Source organism: Phoca vitulina, unplaced genomic scaffold (assembly GCF_004348235.1).
Source record: "Phoca vitulina isolate PV1807 unplaced genomic scaffold, GSC_HSeal_1.0 scaffold19, whole genome shotgun sequence".
Lineage (NCBI taxonomy): Eukaryota > Metazoa > Chordata > Mammalia > Carnivora > Phocidae > Phoca > Phoca vitulina.
The window spans coordinates 3,841,413-3,855,591 of NW_022589722.1; the positions used below are offsets into that span (position 1 = coordinate 3,841,413).

At 36.5% G+C, this 14,179-nt stretch overlaps 2 protein-coding genes across 9 annotated transcripts in view; one reads left to right on the plus strand and one right to left on the minus strand.

The window, feature by feature from the left end:
- The window catches only part of CEP290 (centrosomal protein 290), an 84,851-nt gene extending 71,120 nt beyond the window's left edge, over window positions 1-13,731 (minus strand). Inside the window, exons 1-10 of the mRNA XM_032416189.1 lie at window positions 13,434-13,731; window positions 12,774-12,903; window positions 12,536-12,613; window positions 10,663-10,732; window positions 10,359-10,405; window positions 7,348-7,491; window positions 3,462-3,515; window positions 2,566-2,718; window positions 2,006-2,188; window positions 1,047-1,136 (exon numbers count right to left, since the gene is read on the minus strand). Of these exons, the coding sequence (XP_032272080.1) occupies window positions 1,047-1,136; window positions 2,006-2,188; window positions 2,566-2,718; window positions 3,462-3,515; window positions 7,348-7,491; window positions 10,359-10,405; window positions 10,663-10,732; window positions 12,536-12,613; window positions 12,774-12,875 (921 nt within the window). The 5' untranslated portion in view covers window positions 12,876-12,903; window positions 13,434-13,731. The remainder of the gene's footprint in view (window positions 1-1,046; window positions 1,137-2,005; window positions 2,189-2,565; window positions 2,719-3,461; window positions 3,516-7,347; window positions 7,492-10,358; window positions 10,406-10,662; window positions 10,733-12,535; window positions 12,614-12,773; window positions 12,904-13,433) is intronic.
- An 89-nt stretch (window positions 13,732-13,820) lies between these two features.
- The window catches only part of TMTC3 (transmembrane O-mannosyltransferase targeting cadherins 3), a 91,569-nt gene continuing 91,210 nt past the window's right edge, over window positions 13,821-14,179 (plus strand). For 4 of the 8 annotated variants that reach the window (XR_004300900.1, XR_004300901.1, XM_032416145.1 and 1 more), the window contains exon 1: window positions 13,822-14,020. The gene's annotated coding sequence lies outside the window, so the exon portion shown is untranslated. Of the gene's footprint in view, window positions 14,129-14,179 lie in introns of all 8 variants that reach the window. The other 4 variants (XR_004300899.1, XR_004300898.1, XM_032416143.1 and 1 more) reach the window with 2 other exon arrangements.

Here is a 14,179-nt window from a genome sequence, read left to right on the forward strand (position 1 = left end):
GAAAAATTACAAAGCCATTAAAAAGAACAAAGCAATACTATATATACTGATATAAATAATTCCTAACAATACTGGGTGAAAACAAAATAAAGTGCAAAAGAATACATATACTACCATCTCTCCCCCCAAAATTAAATAGGATGTAAAAACTTCTCTTTTCCAGGGGTCAGTAAACTCAATCAAAGGTCAGATTTGGTCTGCTGCCTGTTTTTGTCAAGTCTTATTGCAAAACAGCCTTGCTCATTCATTTATGTATGCTGTATGTCTGCTTTCATGTTATAATAACAGAGTTTAGTTACACCAGAGACCAGAAGGTCTAAAATATTTACTCTCTGCACTTCTTACAGAAAGTTTACTGGCGCCTGATTGATTCTACAGGGCATCACTGTCACCACTACTGCTTTTGTTTAAAATACAGGTTATCTGAACTTCCCAGATAACCAAATCCAAAGAGCCAACAAGATTTATGTGAACTCTGTTAGAAACAATGACTACAAAAGTGATAGCTTTTAAAATTAGATTTATTCAGAATCGCTTTAGACTTTTTTCAAAATATACAGTCATCATAATCCTAGCTTCTGACATGGGAAGGCCAGAGGATTTGGTTGGGGTTGGAGAGTGGGGAGGAGCAAGAAAGGTGTATTTTGAAAAAACTTCTCAAATGATTCTGAAAGGTCCCTTTCCTTACTCCCATTCCCACTGGAAAACCAATAGTTGGATTGGTCTGAAGGAAGGAGAGTTAGAAAAACTAAAATTAGCCAGGAACTATATATACTTAATACAAGGTAACTATGAGTTATGTAAAAAAATTTAAATTTTACTTAGAATTATCTATTTTAGATGACAAATAAGTTAAGTTTTAGACTTACACTACATATAGGCTAGAGGACTACACAGGAGAGACTGCTTAGTGCTTTCCTAACTAGGACAAAAATTGCCCAATAAAAATGTCACTAACTACCATAAAGCCTTTAAAGAAAACTAAGACTAAGAAATTGAAATCAAAAATACAAATGAAAAACCATTAGATCAACTGAAAAAAGCACCTTCCATTCTTCTACTTTTGCACTGACAGCAGCCATGACTGGATCATCTTCTTCATTTTTTGCTTTCAGAAGATCTGTAAGCTCCTGCACCTAAAAGGCAACAATTGTTTCAAGAATTGTTGCAAAATAGTGCAATATATACATATTTGTTAGATATGCATATTTACACATATATTACACATACACAGTATACATACTCATACACATATATGTGTATACATTACCAATGCATATTCATTATTGGAGCAGTTCTGTAGTTAGAAGTGGTATTTAATGGTTTCTGTATCATTACAGATGTCTAATTATTTGTCATTACTAGAGAATTATATTTTTGAGCATTATTCTATTTTTTACACTAGTTTAATACCATGTAAAAAATGAGCAATGTATGGGCGCCTGGGTGGCTCAGTTGGTTAAGCGACTGCCTTCGGCTCAGGTCATGATCCCAGGGTCCTGGGATTGAGTCCCACATCGGGCTCCCAGCTCAGCGGGGAGCCTGCTTCTCCCTGTGACCCTCTCCCCTCTCATGCTGTTTCTCTCTCTCTCTCTCTCTCTCTCGCTAATAAATAAATAAATAAATAAAAAATCTTAAAAAAAAAAAAGAGCAATGTATTGGTTTTCTGATATTTATAGTGTATTTATTTTACGGTATAAAACTTAACTTCAGGTCCACAGGACTTCTAAGCATCTTTAGTAGAAAATCCCCATATTTATTAGTTTTCCAGGACTGCTGTCTACACATTCATTCAGGTATCAACTACAAGGTATGCGTAGGGGCATTAGAGAAAACACATATGGACAAACATGTCAGCATGGCAACATGTTACAGTAAAACGTATATTACAGCATAAGACAGAAATTCATATCCTAGAAAGTTAAAGTACTTTTTAGTTTCACATAAATAGTAATGATACGATATGAAGTCTGCATGAATGAGTTACTCTAACAGCAATTCTTACTTGAAGCCGGTAATGATCATTTTCTTTTTTTAATTGGTCCATTATGTTATCTGTTTGATGGACAATAGCTTTCATCCTGTTATACTCATCCGTCATCTTTTCCATCTCCTGTACAGACTCTTCTAGATTTTTTCTCATTTCTTGATTCTGAACTTCAATTTTTTCATTAGCTTCTGTTAAAGTCTAATAAAGTTAAAGACACTATGGTTAACTTAAGAAACTGAAATTTTAACTAAATTAAACAGAGTCCTAAGTGCCTGCTGAAGAATAGAGAATTCTTTAGAGATCTGTAGTAGCAATTTCTTTTGACCAATTAAATCAAATTAAATATCAAGCAAATTGTATCTAAAAAGCTTTGTTCTTCTTAATGTCCAAGATAGGCATATAAAATGAATGAATCGTAAGATTTATAACTTTAAAGATGCAATTTATTTCACGTTTCCAAAGGCATAGTTGCAGATTTCTAGTACAGAATTTAAATGTAGGGCCAAATACTAGGTTTATATTAATAAAATTGAAGTTTTATAAGAATCATTGCCTTGAACTGACTTCTATTTTACCTGAATTTCATCCAGATATTGGACAAGTTCATAGTTTTTTTTAGACAATTGTGATCGGTAGTCACTGTCTTCTCCTCTTCGTGATAAAAGTGTTTCTTTTTGTGAATCTATTTGTTTCTGATAGTCAATGATATCCTGACGAAGCTGCTCGTTCTGAAGGCAGACCAAATACAATATTCTATATTAAGAAACTATGCATAGAAACAAAATTTCATCCTCTAAATAGTTGATCTCAAAACATATCTTTAAACTCCCAAGGTCTCACCACCCTTAAAGTCTCACCTTTTTCTTTAGACGTTTGTTCTCCAGAAAAGAACAGGAAAAAGATAATTAGAAATGAGAAAGATGATACATAATTAAAATTAAGAATTAGAAATTAAAACAAAAAAGAGAAATTTTAGAAGGAGATATTATTTTGGATAATCAAAGAAAGCAAGAATATTCATTACCAACCAAAACAAAGAATATTTTGGTTATGTTAATAAGATAAGAACTCTTATAAGGATAAACAATGTACAAACATTATTTGGCTCAGAAGAACCAAATAATAAAGAACTTATAAGATTTCATGAGAAACAAAACATTTAAAAGAATACTGGGTAAAATAAGAGAAGACAGAAATCCAGTTATTCAGTCAATTAGCAAAATAACAAAGAATGGCTTATGAAACAAAGCAAAATTTACCCACATAAAGTAAGAGATGAATGTAGTACTTAATGGCCTCAACTTTCAATTTATTTTCTATTTCCCTGAGACAAATTCATATCATAAAATCAGGCAGCTTAATAGCATCAGTTACTTAGAAGGTTCCAGTTGTGGTTAGAGTATAAATTTATGAAAACTTTTCAACAAGTACCTTTGTTGAACTACCACAACTACTAAAATTTTTTACCAACCTCTCTTCTTAATTTGCTGTTTTCATTTTCTGCTTCCTCATTTCGAAGAGCCAACTAAAATAGGAAAAAAAAAAATAATGTTCAGCAGTAATTCGATATAAAACCAGGTTTTCGGCTAATCAATTTAAATTTTACATTCTCTCCAATGAAGTAGAGAATGATTAACTACTAAGGACTCATGTTGATCAAAGACATGAATAATAAACCAAAACTTGTGAAATCTAAGGATTATAAAAAACAAAACAGGTTGAGTTTAAAAGATTTAAAAAAAACTAAAACCAAAACTCTAACCAAAGGATACAGAAACAAAGCAATAAACAAATTATCCCCCCCCCAAAACCTAATGAGTAATTTTCTGTCCAAGATCTTTAATATTTTGCAGTTCTTCTATGTCAGAGCTAGAATATACTCTTTGCTCTGCTGAGCATTTAAATTACTTAGAAATATAAGGCAGCACAACATAATGGTTAAAAAGAAGCAATCTGAAATCAGACTGGCCCAGGTTTATATTCTTTGTCCACTAATTTCTGGTAGAGTATGAACAAGTGATTTACCATCTCTTAAATCCAATTTTCCCATCTCATATGTTGATGTAAAAATTAAGTATAATGTATATGAAGTCCTTAGCACAATGCTCAGTGCAGGAAATAACAAAAAATTATGGAGCATTTTCCCCTCCTCTCATAAATGATTTCATTTGTGACTCTTTTGTTTCCCAAAACAGGCAAATACTATAACTATTATCATAGATTTTCTCATCCATTATCCAAACCCCATCCCTCTTACGGCCTTTCACTTTTCTGCTTTTCTCCCTAATTCAAGGAGAAAGCAAAATTCTCATGGTTTTCAATTAAAACATAGTTAAAAGTCTGTAATAAATAAGCAAATGCAGTATGTGATCCTTGATGGAACCTTGCATATTGGGTGGAGGGACTATGAAAGGCAGTATTAGGCCAATAGAAAAAAATACAATTACAGACTAGATATTAGATAAGTATTGAATAAAAATAAATTTCCTGCATATGGTAATTATATAGTGGTTATGTTACAGAATACTCCTCTTTTTCAGAGACATGCTGAAATATTTCAGTGTGCAGTATCATAATATCCACAGTTAACTCTCAAATGGCTCAGCAAAAATAAAGACAGAAATATGTGTATATAACGATACTGATGGAGAAAGTAAATGTGGCAAAATTTTGACAACTGGTGAATCTATATGAAGAGCATAAAATGTTTATTCCTTTTCTTACAATATTTATGAAGGTTTGATAGTTTTCAAAATAAAAAGTTTAGGGAAAGTTTATAATAAAATGCAAAATGCTATACAAATCTCCAGAGTTTACCTACTACTATCATCATCGTCGTCACCTGGGAATTAAGAAACAGTCCCATTGTGTTTTGAACTGGAAAATTTTAACAAGGCAAGAGATGTCAAGAACTTAACGCTGAAGCATTTAGCACTACTGATGCTCTTTTCCCTTAGTTTTTCAAACATTACATTCTTGAGTTTTGTCTTTTCTTGTGCTGTTCCTTGAAGCACTTCTTCCTATTTCATTAGACATTTCTCAGAGATCTCCCTTACAGTCATTTCTATGGCTTCATAGCTGTGTTCTTAATTCACAAATATTCATCATCCACCCAGTGTCTTTCATGAATTCCAAATCCAGTTATCCTTTTTGAATATGCCCACTGTGACCTCAAACTCAACATGTACAAAAGTGAAAACCGAAGTAATAATTACACACTTTCTAGTTCCTTTTGTGTCTCTACTTAAATGACACTGTCTCCTTATGCAGTGGTCCAATGCAGAAAACTCTCCATTCCTCCCTCTCCTCTGACAACCAATCAATCATTCACCACATCCAATTACACCCACATCTCTAAACGTGTCTATATCCCTTAATCCCTTGAGTCATGACTTTAATTAGCCCATCATCAGCACCTGCCTGAATTAGCAGCAATGTCTCCTTACTATACTTAGTCCCCTTCAATCCACTCTCTGTAAAGCTGAATAAACTTCAAAAGTAGATCTGATCATGATATTCTTGTATTCAATATTTTTATTGGCTCCTTTTAGGAAAAACACCCAATTCCTCAGGAACTGGCCTGTGCTTATCTCTCCAGAGGATCACAAATGTTTAAACTAGGAAGGCAGGATAGTACAGTGGTTTAGAGCATAGATTCACTGAGTAAGTTTGGACTCAAATCCTGGTTTTACCACTTATTTCTGTAACCGTGAACAATTACTTACCCCTCCTGTGTCTCAGTTTCCTTATCTATAGCATGGGGAAATGTTACCTATCTCATGATAAGTATGAAATGAGGAATAATGAATTAGTGCATATAAAATATCTGGCACACAGTAAGGATTCTACACTAGCTATTTTTACCTATATTTCAGCCAAAATGACTGTAGTTCCCTGAATTCACCATGCCATCTCTTCCCTCCAGATCTTAGCAATGTTGTATCTTCAGGCCAGAATGCCCTATCTTTAACCACCACGTATGTATACTCCAACCCTTTGCCAGACTAACTACTACTTCAGGTCTCAGTTTACAAATCACTTCCTCAAGACTGATTTAGGTAACCCTCCCCAGAGTATCCTCTGTTATATTTATTATTGACAATGAATATCAAGAAGTAGGGTATCATTGCCCTTTGTATTCCTAGTACCTAACCGTTTCTGGCAAGCTATAAATACTCCATAAAGTGAATGACTGGTTAAGGGCAAAGAAGAAATTGCCAACAACTCATATTCCATCTCAAGGAATCTAGCAACTGGAATGGTACATGGGCCATATATTCAAGTTTTCTGTGTTTGTACCTATGAATAAAAGATAGCAGTCTAAGAAGAATGGACACGGTACTTTTGATTAGCTAAGGGTGCATGGTATGAATGACAAAAAGTTGATTAATATATGGGCTAGACAGAAGAACAACAGTCCAGAAAACCACAGATATCCCCCTAATAAGCAATTCTATTACTGTATGTCATAGGTTGAATCCTTAATGATTAAGAAATCCATAGGTCTGTTATGTTTTATTGAGTCAACTAAACAGACAATCCTCTAAGAACTTATGGCATCAATCCATACTTTTTTCACCACAAAAATGGTATGGATAGATCACCTTTGCATGAATCTTCTAAATTATATAAGAAAATAGATATATCAAGAATAGGCATGTTTTTCCTTACAAAATCAATTTATAACAAATTCTTTAAAATAGCAACACCTTATAATCATTGTTGTCTACTTAAAATTTACCACCTTCTATTTTTAAGAGAACAATAGACAAAATAAAATTATTAGGATGTAATAAAATATTGACCTAAAGGACACAAAGGTAGAAAAAGCTTTTGGGAATCAGGGATGGGACAGTTACCACACTTAGGCAGCAGATTTTATATAAGTTTACTGACAGGTGAGGCAAAATAGGAAACATGCTGTTTTCTGACAGGAACTCACAAATTCAGCTGCAAAAAATTTTTTCCTCAAACTAAATTTAAGTGACCACTGCATGAATTATTTTATAAATAATGAAGAATAACATAAAAGGCAATAACTATATTTGTATAAAAGATAAAATGTTGTACTTTAAAATATACACTGATTTATAAAATGCTGGCATTAACACGACTTCTTAAGAACCTATATTTTTTTACATATAGGTATTTATTGCACAAAGCGAGGTACTCCCAAAAACAAGAAATTTGATTTAAAGATGTGTTGACAACATCAACAGTGATACAAAACCTGAGAGGTAAGTATACACCAATTCTCACATAAAACATACAATTGATAGTTACCATTATAAAAAGTATAATCAGGTGTTTTTAGGTAACTTGATCAGTTAAAATTCATTGAGGAAAGTGTGCCTTACTTGTTCATTAACCTTCTTCTCTTTCTCCAACTCCTTTTCCATGTCCTCCAATTCTCTATCTTTTTGTTCCAACTGTTTTTCAAGTTGGCGAATTTCATCACGTAAAAACCGAGTGTCACGTCCACCTGCAGACTGCTGGGCCATCTTAAAGTAATAAAACAGAAGTATAAATCAGTCCCATTATAATTGGAGAATCAACAACAAATTGACTTTAAATTTGTATTATAATCAGTACCAGATGTTTAAAATCATGTTAGCTTAAGAACCTGTTTTGTAAAATTGTGTATTTAAGCTTTAGTTTGCAGACTGACAAGCCCTTAAGCTTCTTCTGAGCCACCCACAGCTCTGAATTGACTGTCAATCGCTCAGGCTCTATTATAACCATTGAGCCACAGACACCAGACTAAACTGCACAAGCAGAGAACAAAGGCAATGAACTATCAAGGCTTGTCCTGAGCATCACAACTCTGAAACCAGGCTACAAACCAGCAAGGGACTCCACCCAGTCATTGACTTCTGGTGACTTTATTTTTTTTAAACATTTTTACTTATTTGAGAGTGAGTGAGTGAGAAAGAGGAAGAGAATCTGAAGCAGACTCTGCACCGAGCACAGAGCCCGATGCGGGGCTCGAGCCCACAGCTGCGAGATCATGACCTGAGCCAAAACCAAGAGTCGGACACTCAACTGACTGAGCCACCCAGGGAACCCGACTTGTGGTGCTCTTAACCTGCCCTTTCCCTCATACCCTATTTAAACCAGTGCTGTCCAACAGGACTTTCTGGGATAATGGAAATGTTCTCTGCATGCCTGAATACCATAGCCACTATCTACAAGTGGCTTTGAGCACTTGAAATGTGGCTACTGCAACTACAGAACTGAATTTTTAATTTTTATTGTAATGAATTTAAGTGTATAGCGACAAGTGATTAGTGCTTCTGTACTGGATGGCTCAGACTAAGATTACCTTGAAAATCTTGTGCCAGATTGGGGCACCTGGCTGGCTCAGTAGGTAGAGCATTCAACTCTTGATCTCAGGGTCATGAGTTTGAGACCCATGTTGGGGATAGACTTTACTTAAAAAAATCTTGTGGTAGATTAAATCCATTTCATTTCATATTCCTGTTATTTGGGGTCATGGTCCAAAATGTATCCTTTAGTTATCTACCTGTCTCACATTCATCTCTTTACCGTACAGTTGTGATACTTCTATATATTAAATAGTTTTCTCCCTCTTTTCCTCCTTCAGAAAACTTTCCTTTGTGCTCTCAAAAATCTTCTTTCAAGATAAATTAATATTTTATACTCTTAGCCCTTTTACTAAATCATGCTCCCCATCTCCCCTCCTTAGCTGCAATTTGGTTTCTTTAGTATACTAAATCCTTTGGAACTCTTTTAATTGGGAGATGCTCATTCTTTCACATCCCAAGACCTCAAGGGCAAGAGAAGGTGTTGATTTACTTCAACCTGCAACTTGCAGGCTATCATTCCTCCACCATCTTGTGAAAACTCCAGTTGCTATGAATTTTATATGATATCCAGCTATCCAATCCCTACCTACTCATGGTAGCAGCAAACTACTAACTTCCCAATTGCTCCCTCTCAAAATTCATTGAGAATTTTTGGCACATGGCTCATAGTGTTTCACTAAAGCCCCCCTAAGCAGTTTCCACATCCATATAACTTTCATTCTAGTCTCTCTCTATCTTTTTACATGCTTCTTGAATTCACTATAGCCTCCCACTCTCATGCCCACACCAGAACCTTGTCCCAGCGGAAACATTTTCTCATGATTCCTGGTATACCTCCCTCTGACCTCATAGGACCCTCTGATCCCTTGACTTGTCTCTAACCTCTCCCACCATTCAAATCTTGATTTACCCATTCAGCTGAGATTTCATAATCATTACTTATCACTTCAACCACTTTCTTACCAATATCTCCCACTGCCCTGTCCTTCTATTCTACAGTAGCTGCCTGGCTAAATACTAACAGAAACAATCCAATTTCATAATTCATTTAATAAGTATATATTGAGAATGGTTGATATTTTTCTAGGAGATGGATATATAGTATGGAATAAAAAATAACTCATCCTAGTTGACAGAGTTAGTAAGTAAAAGAATCAGGATTTGAATTCAAATTGTCTGACTCCAGATACCCTAATCTCCAGCTCATTCTCCACTATATTTCAAGCTTAATTTTCCTTAAACTTTAACCACACATCTTCCACTCTTATTTTTAGCAAAGGGGCTTTCCCTCCAACCTCTCAACTTCCAGGTATTCAATCTACAAACATAAAATCTTCTGTATACATCCACATTTCCTACTACAAAGGAAGAAGGTCTTTTCTTTTAAAGGCTAACTCATTTATATCACATTCCTTCCCACATTCTCAGGAATCTCAATGTATTCAGTTCCTTAACAATATATTCATATTTTGGCTCTTAGCTTTCTCAAAAGCTACTTCTTCTGCATATCCTTCCATCACTATTCCTCAAATTCCCATGTGCCTCCACTCCAGTTACTAGTAATCTTCTGTATACCTCTCTAGACTGTAAGCCTCAGGTTACTGAATTTTTTCTTTTAAGTTTTATTTATTTATTTGAGAGAGAGAGAGAGAGAGAGAGAGAGCACAAGCAGGGGGAGCAGCATGCACAGGGAGAGGGAGAAGTAGGCTCCTGGCTGAGCAGGGAGCCCAATATGGGGCTTGATCCCAGGACCCTGGGATCATGACCTGAGCCGAAGGCAGCTGCTTAACCAACTGAGCCACCCAGGCACTCCTAGTGAATGTTTTTATTTTGTTCATAATTGGATGCTCAATCCTAAGAATTTAAGTATTCTTAAACTTAAGAATTTACATTAAATGTAAAATATATGTTAAACAAACATCTAATTATGAACACAATATCATTCTTGTGATTTTTTCCAGCCAATAATATAAAATTTTGAAAATAATTCAAAATAATAAAATTAACAACAATTACACCCTAGGTAATACAAAAGGACATACCTCCAGTTCATTTTCCAGTTTCATTACTTTGGTTTTTAATTGATTTTCTATTAAAAAAAAAGTTTCAATTGGTCAGATTTATCTCAAAACAAATTTTTAAATAAATTTCAACAAAGTAATAAAATTGTTGAAGATTCCATCATGATTATAAGGTAACATAAGAAAAAAATAACTTTTATACCTCATCCATGAAATAAGAGTTCTAGAAATGTCTTTCAAAATAAAGTGAGTATATAAATTTTATAGAGTATATTAAACAGAATCCCCTATTTAACACTATGATAAAGTTTTCCAGGGTGTTTACCAAATTTTGCTTGTTCTTCTCCAGCTTTTTCAACTTCCTCCAAAGCTAGCTCTACTTCTTGAGCTTTCATCTAAACAAAAAAGAAAGGTTATTTCAATTATGTCTTTACATAAACACTGAAAATGAGGATTTTGTTTCACTTGCTTTCCCAATATTTAGCGCCTTCAATGCCTGGGATATGGAGACTTTCAGTAAATATTTGTTGAATAGACGATTTTCTTACTTAAGGATATAATTCCTAGATTCCTAACAGCTTGAAATATCTTTGATTCCTCTTTTTCCTTCGTCTTATATCCAGTACTGTAACTTTTCCCTTTGTAATGTTTTCTACTTTTTCTTTTACCATTGTCATTACTTTAGTCCATAATCTTCTGTCTAACCTTCTTCACAATGTTATCTCTAAATGGCTTCAATTCCCTTCAATTTGTCCTATTAACATACCTAGTTTAGCCTTCCTAAAGCATACTTTTGTTATTACCAGTTGTGGCTCGAAAACCTCTAATGGCCCCTCATTGCTGATAGTATAAAATACACCTGTATTACCCTTGACAGCCTACTGCAAGCTATACCCAACATTCGTTTCCTCTATAACCTACTATAAATTTTCTGCACCTGTCTCCTCAACCGTAAAGAATAAGCACATTTTTTTAAAATTAATTTATTTATTTTTAATTTTATTTTATTATGTTAGTCACCATTCATTGCATCATTAGTTTCTGAGGTAGTGTTCCATGATTCATTGTTTGCATATAACACCCAGTGCTCCATTCAATACGTACCCTCCTTAATACCCATCCCTGGGCTAACCCATCCCCCCCCCAACCCCTCCCCTCTAGAACCCTCAGTTTGTTTCTCAGAGTCCATAGTCTCTCATGGTTCGTCTTCCCCTCCGGTTTGCCCCCCTTCATTTTTCCCTTCCTTTTTTTTTTTTTTTTTTAACATATAATGTATTATTTGTTTCAGAGGTACATGTCTGTGATTCATCAGTCTTACACAATTCACAGCACTCACCATAGCACATACCCTCCCCAATGTCTATCACCCAGCCACCCCATCCCTTCCACCCCCCACCATTCCAGCAACCCTCAGTTTGTTTCCTGAGATTAAGAATTCCTCATATCAGTGAGATCATATGATACTTGTCTTTCTCTTACTGACTTACTTCGCTTAGCATAATACCCTCTAGTTCTATCCATGTCATTGCAAATGGCAAGATTTCAGTTTTTTTGATGGCTGCATAATATTCCATTGTATATATACACCACATCTTCTTTATCCATTCATCTGTTGGTGGACATCTGGGCTCTTTCCATAGTTTGGCTATTGTGGACATTGCTGCTATAAACATTGGGGTGCACGTACCCCTTCGGATCACTACATTTGTATCTTTGGGGTAAATATCCAGGAGACTAAGCACATTTTCTAGTCCAAGTTTTTATTTAAGGTGATTTCCAGCTTTAGAAGCTTTTTAATGTTTACCACTGCTTTCCACTTACCTAAAATTACTCATCAGTCTTTGCCCCTCATGAGGCCTTCTCTCACCTAAATCTTTCCCCCTCCCAACAAACCCCTATACAAGTGTTCACACTTTTCATTCTGACTTCAGGATTATGTTAACATAATTACTAAGGACCTCTCTATGTTATTTTTAAACATACCCATTCTGTTTCCCTTAGACATTCTTCTAGGAACTTTAGAGCAGAAACCAGCAATGTTTTGCACACTAAAATTTTCAATCCACATTTGAAGAGATCTCATTTTTGAGTGATTTTGATATTACAAAGTACTTTCATAAAGACTAACTTATTTAAGAACAGTTCCTTAAACGTCCTCCAATAGTCAAAACCATTATTAAAACCTACTGCATACAAACCTTCATTAGTGATTGAGTAATTCTGAAAAGGTGTATCATATTTTCTTGACTTTCAGTTTTTAGCTCACTTATTTCCACCTAAGTAAAAAGAAAAACAACTATTTTATGTTTTATAACCCTTGGGCAAAATATAAAAATTCTTCCATTTGTAATATTCATTGATTTCAGGGACAACTTAGATTAATCATAGTTGTGTGTATATATATGTATGTGTGTGTATTGCTTATCAATTAAGCACCTTGGATAAGGAAATCAATAAATTATCTGCCAATTCTTCTTGACGAGGCAGGTCATCTGGATCAACTTTTATTATTTCTTTCCAGTTTATATTAGGTGGCATCTTGAAATCTTTCACTGTGCTTTACTTTCTGTAACAAAACAGGTGGGTATTAGCATTTTCGAGGTAAATCCTATTTTTATAGATTACATCATTATAACCCTCTATGCAGATAAGTGGGCAAAATAGCCTTGATCAAAATTACAGCAGCTGGCACAAACCAACAAAGACTGCACCGGCTGAATAAACCACTACGGATTCTCTCTTATAACTAATCCAGGTCAGAACTAAGATTCTGAGTCCCCTCCTCCACGCCCCCTTACCACCGAGGCGCGCGAACATCTAATGGTGCCAAACGCGGGGGTACTTGGAAGGCTGAAAATGAACCCTGATTCGGTGAAGCAGGAACTAGGGGTAAAAAAAAAAAGGTGTGTAAATAAACGCCTGAAATGAGAGCAGGTAGGCCGGGGAAACCGGGGCTGAAGCTAGGAGAAGGCCGACGGATTGCGGACCAAAGACTAAGGAGGGGTGGGGAAGACAGGCTGTTACATACGGGCCCTGAGACTTAAAGAACCTTTTTGGGAAGAAACTGGCTGCTCCTGCTCACCAAGATCCACCCACCTAACCGAGCGTGGCAACCAGCAGAGGTCCCTGATCTGCCGCACGGACCAAGGTTGGCCCCGCCGCCACGCCTGACCGCTCTCCAGCGCGGTTCCACCCGGACTCGATCCCGCCAACAGGTCCTGTGCAAGCAAGAGCGGCGGCGGCTGCTAGGCGACACCATTCCCCACCCCGCGAAAGACGGCACAAGGCCCCGGATGCGAAGGGAGCCTACATTTCACGACCTTGGATGATGCTTTGCGTTTAGATTCTCCTGCAGGGTCCCTTGGACTCTCTGTTAAAGACGGAGAAGGCGAGGAATAAGGACTCCAAATCCCAGAGTGCAGTTCTGCTTGGAGTCTTGTGCATGCTGGGAACTGAAGTCTATGAGAGGTGGAGGGAGGCCGTTCCCAGAGTGCAATGCGGGAGGCTGCGACGGTACCGTGGTGGTGGGGGAACGACCCAGAGGCGGGAGGCGCAGTGGCTGAGGCGTGTCTGCGCCGGTGACCTGAATGAGGTAGACCATGACTGTGCCTTTGGTGGCGTCACTAGCTGGGCCGCTTTTCCTGGGATTTCTCTAAGCCATCTCCTGGTGGAACCGCTCCCAGGTGAGGTCGAGCTGTGGGTCAGAGGCGGGGGAGGAATTGAGGGGAGCGGTCCCGGCTTAATGAAGCTCGTGCTATTGGCACGGAAGGACTCGGTCCAGGTCTGAAGAGGTGAGAAGAACCCGTTTCCTTAGGTGTTTTAGAGGGTTTCCACGGGTGGTG